Here is an 11,399-nt window from a genome sequence, read left to right as displayed (position 1 = left end):
GAAAATTATAGCCTATTTCACCTCTGTGACCTTGAATGAAGGTCAAGGTCATTTATTTGAACAAACTTGGTAGCCCTTCACCTTAGCATGCTACAGGCCCAATATCAAGTCCCTGGGCTTCTTGGTTATTGAGAAGAAGTCGTTAGAAGAATATAGCCTATTTGACCCATGTGACCTTGAATGAAGGTCAAGGTCATTTATTTTAACAAACTTGGTAGCCCTTCACCCCAGCATGCTACAGGCCCAATATCAAGTCCCTGGGCCTCTTGGTTATTGGGAAGAAGTTATTTAAATGAAAAGTTGACGCTGGACGAACGTCGGACGCCGCACCACGGCATAAGCTTCGGGCAGGTGAACTAAAAATGATAAGTCACATCATCAGACAAAAATTAACATTTGTTGTATTTTATTCAACTATGCATATTTAAGTTAATTGGTGAATGCATGCAACTTAAAGGAACAATCTGGCAGCATGAGGTTCCTAAATTGTAACACTGATAGTACATAAATGTAACACTATTTACTTCACCAGAGAGTTATACAATAGTGTAAAGTGTATACTCTCACTCTGTACATAGGTGTATACTCTCACTGTACATAGGTGTATACTCTCACTCTATACAAAGGTATATACATTCACTGTACATAGATGTATACTCTCACTCTGTACATAGGTGTATACTCTCACTCTGTACATAGGTGTATACTCTCACTCTGTACATACAAAGGTGTATACTCTCACTCTGTACATAGGTGTATCCACTCACTGTACATAGGTGTATACTCTCACTCTGTACATAGGTGTATACTCTCACTCTGTACAAAGGTGTATAATCTCACTCTGTACTTAAGTGTATAAACTCACTTTACATAGGTGTATACTCTCACTCCATACAAAAGTATATACTCTCACTCTGTACAAAGGTGTATACTATCACTCTGTACATAGGTGTATACTCTCACTCTGTACATAGGTGTATACTCTCACTCTGTACATAGGGGTATACTCTCATTCTGTACATAGGTGTATACTCTCACTCTGTACATAGGTGTATACACTCACTGTACATAGGTGTATACTCTCACTCTGTACATAGGTGTATACTCTCACTCTGTACAAAGGTGTATACTCTCAATCTGTACATAGGTGTATACTCTCACTCTGTACAAAGGTGTATACTCTCACTCTGTACAAAGGTATATACTCTCACTCTGTACAAAGGCGTATACTCTCACTCTGTTCAAGGTGTATACTCTCACTCTGTACAAAGGTGTATACTCTCACTCTGTATATTGTGTATACTCTCACTCTGTACAAAGGCGTATACTCTTTACTCGGTACATAAGTGTATGTTGACAGGTAAAGACCTGAATTAACAAATCTTCACAAAATGTCATTGTCATTTAATGTCAACATGTTTCTGTCACCAACTGACCTAGCAGTGGTACAGTTTCCCACAAGCAGAATTCCTCCGGATGTCTGACGTCTGACGATACCGTCGTCTGATCAATCTACTGAACAATCATGCACACATACTACCAACCGTCAGGCCACATATTAGTCACACACTCAATAAAGTTGGTACAACTCTCTTCGTCAATGTTCTGAAATTGGAAAGAAAACTTTTATTAATGTACTACTCTGGTGAATGTATGTGACAGGTATATATTATATATATCCATACTCTCTATGCATAAACATAATTAAGAACATGCATATCAGAGACCAGATATAAGATCTCATGGCTTAGCAGTTATATAGAAAGGTGTCTTTTAAATATTTTGGCCAATTAAACTATTTCAAGCTTAAATCATAGTCAAGGTCGTCATTCATTTCAACAAACTTCCTAGCCTTCATCCCAGAATGCTACAGACCCAATATCAAGTTCCTAGGCCTTTTGGTTGCTGAAAAGAAGTTGTTAATATTTCAGCCTGTTTCACACCCGTTACCTTATGTAGGTCAAGGTCATTCACTTGAACAAACCCGTCACCCAAGCATGCTACAGACACAATATCAAGTCCCTGGGCCTCTTGGTTATTGAGAAGAAGTCATTTAAAGATTCTACCCTTTTTGACCCCTGTAACATTGAATATATGTCCTTTATTTGAACTATTTTGGTAGCCCTTGACCCTAGCATGCTACAGACTCAGTATAAGGTCTCTGGTAATCTTGGTTATTGTGAAGTCGTTCAAGATTTAAGCCTCTATTCTACCCTGTGACCCCAGCATAAACTCACCTGCCCTTCAAGCAGATAAGCTTAAAACTATCATACTTATAACAGAGTCACTTGAATCATGTAATAAAGGCTTTGAATCCAGTGGTATTTAACAATCATACATGTGTGTTACCCAATACTGACTGGACATCAATTTATTAACACTGTTATTCTGCTATTACTATTAACAAGACACAAATTACAGGTATATAATTAATATATTGTAATGATTTATATGTTTAGACAATAAGAAAATGTAGGAAAAAAATTTCCTCAAGACAGCAGATAGCAGAGTAAATGGAATATCAAAAACATAATTATGTAAAAATTCAACTTACTTAGCTTCAGAGTAATTGGTGGTTGGGGAACATTTTTTAATAATTTGTTAATCGTCCTTGTATTTGGTCGGGATTTGAAAGTATCACCGCTCTCAGCTAGCTTCTTCTACAATAAACAGAAATTGGAAAACAATAAAACATCAGCTACTCATTCAACATACTTTTGGTGAACTATCTTTAAATTAAATTTATTCAGCCAAACACACAATCAGTACCCCTGTGGTATACCAATGTGATAAAGCTGTGGTATAATTTGAAGTAATCATTACTAATCAATAACAATTCCAAGTTCTTGTACTCCGCTATATCACAGCTATATAGCTGTCTCAAAGCAGTTCTCAAATTTTTATTTGTGGTTAATGGACATTTAGCAACCTGCCAATGTCCTTATTAATTCATCCAGGAGCACACAGGCAGTACTTATTTACAGCTGAGTCGACTGGAAACACAACAGAGTAAAGCAACTTATCCAATGATACAACATTGTGCCTGTACTGGGACTCAAACTAACGACCCTTCGATCACGTAGCCCAGCGTTCTACCACTGGACCACTGTCATTACTAGTCGACCACTGCCCTTACCACTCGACCACTGTACTACCACTCGACCACTGTCCTGACCACTCGACCAGTGTCCTTACCACTCGACCACTGTACTACCACTCGACCAGTGTCCTTACCACTCGACCAGTGTCCTTACCACTCTACCACTGTCCTTACTAGTCGACCACTGTCCTTACCACTCTACCACTGTCCTACCACTCTACCACTGTCCTTACCACTCTACCACTGTCCTACCACTCTACCACTGTCCTACCACTCTACCACTGTCCTTACCACTCTACCACTGTCCTACCACTCGACCACTGTCCTACCACTCGACCACTGTCCTTACCACTCGACCACTGTCCTTACCACTCTACTACTGTCCTTACCACTCGACCAGTGTCCTTACCACTCGACCACTGTCCTTACCACTCGACCAGTGTCCTTACCACTCGACCACTGTCCTTACCACTCGACCACTGTCCTTACCACTCTACCACTGTCCTACCACTCGACCAGTGTCCTTACCACTCGACCAGTGTCCTTACCACTCGACCACTGTCCTTACCACTCGACCACTGTCCTTACCAGTCCATCACTGTCCTTACCACTCGACCACTGTCCTTACCACTCTACCACTGTCCTTACCACTCCACCACTGTCCCTTACCACTCGACCACTGTCCTTACCACTCGACCACCGTCCTTACCACTCGACCACTCTCCTTACCACTCGACCAATGTCCTTACCACTCTACCAATGTCCTTACCACTCTACCAATGTCCTTACCACTCGACCACTGTCCTTACCACTCGACCACTGTCCTTACCACTCTACCACTGTCCTACCACTCGACCAGTGTCCTTACCACTCTACCACTGTCCTACCACTCGACCACTGCCCTTACCACTCGACCACTGTCCTTACCACTCGACCACTGTCCTTACCACTCCACCACTGTCCTTACCACTCCACCACTGTCCTTACCACTCCACCATTGTCCTTACCACTCCACCACTGTCCTTACCACTCCACCACTGTCCTTACCACTCGACCACTGTCCTACCACTCCATCACCGTCCTTACCACTCGACCACTGTCCTTACCACTCTACCACTGTCCTACCACTCGACCACTGTCCTTACCACTCGACCACTGTCCTTACCACTCTACTACTGTCCTTACCACTCGACCAGTGTCCTTACCACTCGACCACTGTCCTTACCACTCGACCACTGTCCCTACCACTCCATCACCGTCCTTACCACTCTACCACTGTCCTTACCACTCCACCACTGTCCTTACCACTCCACCACTGTCCTTACCACTCCACCACTGTCCTTACCACTCGACCAGTGTCCTTACCACTCGACCACTGTCCTTACCACTCTACCACTGTCCTTACCACTCGACCACTGTCCTTACCACTCGACCACCGTCCTTACCACTCGACCACTGTCCTTACCACTCGACCAGTGTCCTTACCACTCGACCACTGTCCTTACCACTCCACCACTGTCCTTACCACTCGACCAGTGTCCTTACCACTCGACAAGTGTCCTTACCACTCTACCACTGTCCTTACTAGTCGACCACTGTCCTTACTAGTCAACCACTGTCCTTACCACTGGACCACTGTCCTTACCACTCGACCACTGTCCTTACCACTCTACCACTGTCCTTACTAGTCGACCACTGTCCTTACTAGTCGACCACTGTCCTTACCACTCGACCACTGTCCTTACCAGTCCATCACTGTCCTTACCACTCGACCACTGTCCTTACCACTCGACCACTGTCCTTACCACTCCACCACTGTCCTTACCACTCGACCACTGTCCTTACCACTCCACCACTGTCCTTACCACTCGACCACTGTCCTTACCACTCCACCACTGTCCTTACCACTCGACCACTGTCCTTACCACTCGACCACTGTCCTTACCACTCGACCAGTGTCCTTACCACTCTACCACTGTCCTTACTAGTCGACCACTGTCCTTACTAGTCAACCACTGTCCTTACCACTCGACCACTGTCCTTACCAGTCCATCACTGTCCTTACCACTAGACCACTGTCCTTACCACTCAACCACTGTCCTTACCACTCCACCACTGTCCTACCACTCGACCACTGCCCTTACCAGTCCATCACTGTCCTTACCACTCGACCACTGTCCTTACCACTCGACCACTGTCCTTACCACTCCACCACTGTCCTTACCACTCGACCACTGCCCTTACCAGTCCATCACTGTCCTTACCACTCTACCACTGTCCTTACCACTCCATCACTGTCCTTACCACTCGACCACTGTCCTTACTAGTACCACTATCCTTACCACTCTACTACTGTCCTTACTAGTCGACCAATGTCCTTACCACTCCATCACCGTCCTTACCACTCCATCACCGCCCTTACCACTCAACCACTGTCCTTACCACTCTACCACTGTCCTTACTACTCGACCAGTGTCCTTACCACTCGACCAGTGTCCTTACCAGTCCATCACCATCCTTACCACTCGACCACTGTCCTACCACTCTACCACTGTCCTTACCAGTCAACCACTGTCCTTACCACTTGACCACTGTCCTACCACTCTACCACTGTCCTTACCAGTCAACCACTGTCCTTACCACTTGACCAATGTCCTTCCCACTCTACCACTGTCCTACCACTCTACCACTGTCCTTACCAATCAACCACTGTCCTTACCACTCAATGACCATCCTTACTGATAGACCACAAAAAGACAGAGAAAAACAGAAACAGTCTAAGAATACTTCATATATAGAGTGCATATTTATATAGCCAGGCATGAAATCAGGACCTTGGGGCAAGTAAATATGAAACCAGGACCCTGGGGCAAGTAAATATGAAACCAGGACCCTGGGGCAAGTAAATATGAAACCAGGACCCTGGGGCCAGTAAATATGAAACCAGGACCCTGGGGCAAGTAAATATGAAACCCGGACCTTGGGGAAAGTGAATATGAAACCAGGACCCTGGGGCAAGTAAATATGACACCAGGACCTTGTGGAAAGTAAATATGAAATCAGGACCTTGGGGAAAGTAAATATGAAATCAGGACCTTGGGGAAAGTAAATATGAAACCAGGACCTTGGGGCAAGTAAATATGACACCAGGACCTTGTGGAAAGTAAATATGAAATCAGGACCTTGGGGAAAGTAAATATGAAATCAGGACCTTGGGGAAAGTAAATATGAAACCAGGACCTTGGGGAAAGTAAATATGAAATCAGGACCTGGGCAAAGTAAATATGAAATCAGGACCCTGGGGAAAGTAAGCATGAAATCAGGACCTTGGGGAAAGTAAATATGAAATCAGGACCTGGGGAAAGTAAATATGAAACCAGGACCTTGGGGAAAGTAAGCATGAAATCAGGACCTTGGGGAAAGTAAGCATGAAATCAGGACCTGGGCAAAGTAAGCATGCAATCAGGACCTTTGGGAAAGTAAGCATGAAATCAGGACCTTGGGGAAAGTAAGCATGAAATCAGGACCCTGGGGAAAGTTAATATTAAACAAGGACCTTGCATGAAATCAGGACCCTGGGGAAAGTAAGCATGAAATCAGGACCTTGGTGAAAGTAAGCATGAAATCAGGACCCTGGGCAAAGTAAATGTGAAACCAGGACCTTGGGGAAAGTTAATATCAAACAAGGACCCTGGGGCAAAGTAAGCATGAAATCAGGACCTTGGGGAAAGTAAATATGAAACCAGGACCCTGGGGAAAGTAAGCATGAAATCAGGACCTTGGGGAAAGTAAATATGAAATCAGGACCTGGGCAAAGTAAGCATGAAATCAGGACCTTGGGGAAAGTAAGCATGAAACCAGGACCCTGGGGAAAGTTAATATTAAACAAGGACCTTGCATGAAATCAGGACCCTGGGGAAAGTAAGCATGAAATCAGGACCTTGGTGAAAGTAAGCATGAAATCAGGACCCTGGGCAAAGTAAATGTGAAACCAGGACCCTGGGGAAAGTTAATATCAAACAAGGACCCTGGGGCAAGTAAGCATGAAATCAGGACCCTGGGGAAAGTAAATATGAAATCAGGACATTGGGGAAAGTAAATATGAAATCAGGACCTGGGCAAAGTAAATATGAAATCAGGACCTTGGGGAAAGTAAATATGAAATCAGGACCCTGGGGAAAGTAAATATGAAATCAGGACCTGGGCAAAGTAAATATGAAATCAGGACCCTGGGGAAAGTAAATATGAAATCAGGACCTTGGGGAAAGTAAATATGAAATCAGGACCCTGGGGAAAGTAAATATGAAATCAGGACCTTGGGGAAAGTAAATATGAAATCAGGACCTTGGGGAAAGTAAATATGAAATCAGGACCCTGGGGAAAGTAAATATGAAATCAGGACCTTGGGGAAAGTAAGCATGAAATCAGGACCCTGGGGAAAGTAAATATGAAACCAGGAAATTGGGGAAAGTAAGCATCAAAACAGGATGTCCTGTAATTGTATCTCCAGAGCTGTGAAATATACTGTACATCTCAATAGCAAACACTCCATTATCATGGCAAACCAATTATACCCCATCCACAACATAATGTACAAATTAACAAAAGGCTTATTTAATGGCCATCATAATTCTGAATGCGTCTGCGAGGGAGAAACTTTTCTGTATCCCAAATGTTTGTTAGAATATACAGTAGATACTCCTATTCTAATGAGCTACTAGGAGGCTCAAATTGATGTTAAACATTTTCTGGCTGCCTATATATAACATACACACATACATAGCATTCATTTGTTGATACAAATCTGCTTCTTTTCAATATTCCACTATGGATATATAGCTTTGGCTCTATCAGTCCTTCTCACTGCTAATGCAGTAGGGTGTAAAGAGTAATGTTGTTGAACAAAGAAGGACGAAAGTTCACCTGTTTTTCTTTGTGTTTTATACATATTCATCTTGGCAAGAATGCATGGTGAAGAGGGAAACAAAGACAAAAGCTTTTAGGCACTTATGTATCTGTTGGTAAAATGCAGCTCATGTTATTGTACAGAAAGCACTCTCCTATTTTTTTGGGTTGACCTTCAGGAATCAGTTTCTTAACTTTATTGGAGTTAAGGCAAAAACTATTCAGTGAATTGAAACTTGCCTTCAGGTGAATTTTCTTTAGTTCAGAAGCCTAAACCAATGTCACAAAGTATTTTTAGTATGGGAGCACTAAATGAATGTTTGTTTCGATAAATTCAAGAGAAATAATGTATTTCACATGGCTGAAATTATCAATCCATTTGTACTACAAGTCACATGGCTGAAAGTGTCAACCCATCTGTAATACAAGTCACAGGGCTGAAAGTATCAACCCATCTGTACTACAAGTCACAGGGCTGAAAGTATCAACCCATCTGTACTACAAGTCACAGGCCTGAAATCAACCCATCTGTACTACAAGTCACAGGGCTGAAAGTATCAACCCAACTGTACTACAAGTCACAGGGCTGAAAGTATCAACCCATCTGTAGTACAAGTCACAGGGCTGAAAGTATCAACCCATCTGTAATACAAGTCACAGGGCTGAAAGTATCAACCCATCTGTAATACAAGTCATAGGGCTGAAAGTATCAACCCATCTGTAATACAAGTCACAGGGCTGAAAGTATCAACCCATCTGTAATACAAGTCACAGGGCTGAAAGTATCAACCCATCTGTAATACAAGTCACAGGGCTGAAAGTGTCAACCCATCTGTACTACAAGTCACAGGGCTGAAATTATCAACCCATCTGTACTACAAGTCACAGGCCTGAAAGTATCAACCCATTTGTACTACAAGTCACAGGCCTGAAAGTATCAACCCATCTGTACTACAAGTCACAGGCCTGAAACTATCAACCAATCTGTAATACAAGTCACAGGCCTGAAAGTATCAACCCAACTGTAGTACAAGTCACAGGGCTGAAAGTATCAACCAATCTGTACTACAAGTCACAGGGCTGAAAGTATCAACCCATCTGTAGTACAAGTCACAGGCCTGAAAGTATCAACCCATCTGTAGTACAAGTCACAGGGCTGAAAGTATCAACCCATCTGTAATACAAGTCACAGGCCTGAAAGTGTCAACCAATCTGTAATACAAGTCACAGGCCTGAAAGTATCAACACATCTGTAATACAAGTCACAGGGCTGAAAGTATCAACCCATCTGTAATACAAGTCACAGGCCTGAAAGTATCAACCCATCTGTAATACAAGTCACAGGCCTGAAAGTATCAACCCATCTGTAATACAAGTCACAGGGCTGAAAGTATCAACCCATCTGTAATACAAGTCACAGGGCTGAAAGTATCAACCCATCTGTAGTACAAGTCACAGGGCTGAAAGTATCAACCCAACTGTACTACAAGTCACAGGGCTGAAAGTATCAACCCATCTGTAATACAAGTCACAGGGCTGAAAGTATCAACCCATCTGTAGTACAAGTCACAGGGCTGAAAGTGTCAACCCATCTGTACTACAAGTCACAGGCCTGAAAGTATCAACCCATCTGTACTACAAGTCACAGCGCTGAAACTATCAATCCATCTGTAATACAAGTCACAGCGCTGAAACTATCAACCTTTCTGTACTACAAGTCACAGGGCTGAAAGTATCAACCCATCTGTACTACAAGTCACAGGCCTGAAAGTATCAACCCATCTGTAATACAAGTCACAGCGCTGAAAGTATCAACCCATCTGTAATACAAGTCATAGGCCTGAAAGTATCAACCCATCTGTAATACAAGTCACAGGCCTGAAAGTATCAACCCATCTGTAATACAAGTCACAGCGCTGAAAGTATCAACCCATCTGTAATACAAGTCACAGGCCTGAAAGTATCAACCCATCTGTACTACAAGTCATAGGGCTAAAAGTGTCAACCCATCTGTACTACAAGTCACAGCGCTGAAACTATCAACCCATCTGTAATACAAGTCACAGGGCTAAAAGTGTCAACCCATCTGTACTACAAGTCATAGGGCTAAAAGTGTCAACCCATCTGTACTACAAGTCACAGGGCTGAAACTATCAACCCATCTGTACTACAAGTCACAGGGCTGAAACTATCAACCCAACTGTACTACAAGTCACAGGCCTGAAAGTATCAACCCATCTGTACTACAAGTCACAGGGCTGAAAGTGTCAACCCATCTGTACTACAAGTCACAGGCCTGAAAGTATCAACCCATCTGTAATACAAGTCACAGCGCTGAAAGTATCAACCCATCTGTAATACAAGTCATAGGCCTGAAAGTATCAACCCATCTGTAATACAAGTCACAGGCCTGAAAGTATCAACCCATCTGTAATACAAGTCACAGCGCTGAAAGTATCAACCCATCTGTACTACAAGTCACAGGCCTGAAAGTATCAACCCATCTGTACTACAAGTCATAGGGCTGAAAGTATCAACCCATCTGTACTACAAGTCACAGGCCTGAAAGTATCAACCCATCTGTACTACAAGTCACAGGGCTGAAAGTATCAACCCATCTGTACTACAAGTCATAGGGCTAAAAGTGTCAACCCATCTGTACTACAAGTCACAGCGCTGAAACTATCAACCCATCTGTAATACAAGTCACAGGGCTAAAAGTGTCAACCCATCTGTACTACAAGTCATAGGGCTAAAAGTGTCAACCCATCTGTACTACAAGTCACAGGGCTGAAACTATCAATCCATCTGTACTACAAGTCATAGGGCTGAAAGTATCAACCCATCTGTACTACAAGTCACAGGGCTGAAAGTATCAACCCATCTGTACTACAAGTCACAGGGCTGAAAGTGTCAACCCATCTGTAATACAAGTCACAGGGCTGAAACTATCAATCCATCTGTACTACAAGTCATAGGGCTGAAAGTATCAACCCATCTGTAATACAAGTCACAGGGCTGAAAGTATCAACCCATCTGTTATACAAGTCACAGGGCTGAAACTATCAACCCATCTGTACTACAAGTCACAGGCCTGAAAGTGTCAACCCATCTGTAGTACAAGTCACAGGCCTGAAAGTATCAACCCAACTGTACTACAAGTCATAGGGCTGAAAGTGTCAACCCATCTGTACTACAAGTCACAGGGCTGAAACTATCAACCCATCTGTACTACAAGTCACAGGGCTGAAAGTATCAACCCATCTGTACTACAAGTCACAGGGCTGAAAGTATCAACCCATCTGTAATACAAGTCACAGGGCTGAAACTATCAACCCAACTGTAATACAAGTCATAGGGCTGAAAGTATCAACCCATCTGTACTACAAGTCAC

At 43.2% G+C, this 11,399-nt stretch overlaps 1 protein-coding gene across 1 annotated transcript in view; it reads right to left on the bottom strand.

Annotated features, from left to right (window-relative positions):
* Positions 1 to 385: 385 nt before the first annotated feature.
* LOC117323676 overlaps positions 386 to 11,399 on the bottom strand; it is a 28,395-nt gene continuing 17,381 nt past the window's right edge. The window contains exons 3-4 of the mRNA XM_033879049.1: positions 2,555 to 2,660; positions 386 to 1,605 (exon numbers count right to left, since the gene is read on the bottom strand). Coding sequence (XP_033734940.1) covers positions 1,598 to 1,605; positions 2,555 to 2,660 — 114 coding nt within the window. The 3' untranslated portion in view covers positions 386 to 1,597. The remainder of the gene's footprint in view (positions 1,606 to 2,554; positions 2,661 to 11,399) is intronic.

This window comes from Pecten maximus, chromosome 1, assembly GCF_902652985.1.
Source record: "Pecten maximus chromosome 1, xPecMax1.1, whole genome shotgun sequence".
NCBI lineage: Eukaryota > Metazoa > Mollusca > Bivalvia > Pectinida > Pectinidae > Pecten > Pecten maximus.
Note: the sequence above shows the minus strand (reverse complement) of the source record. Positions and strands in the feature narration are given on the sequence as shown.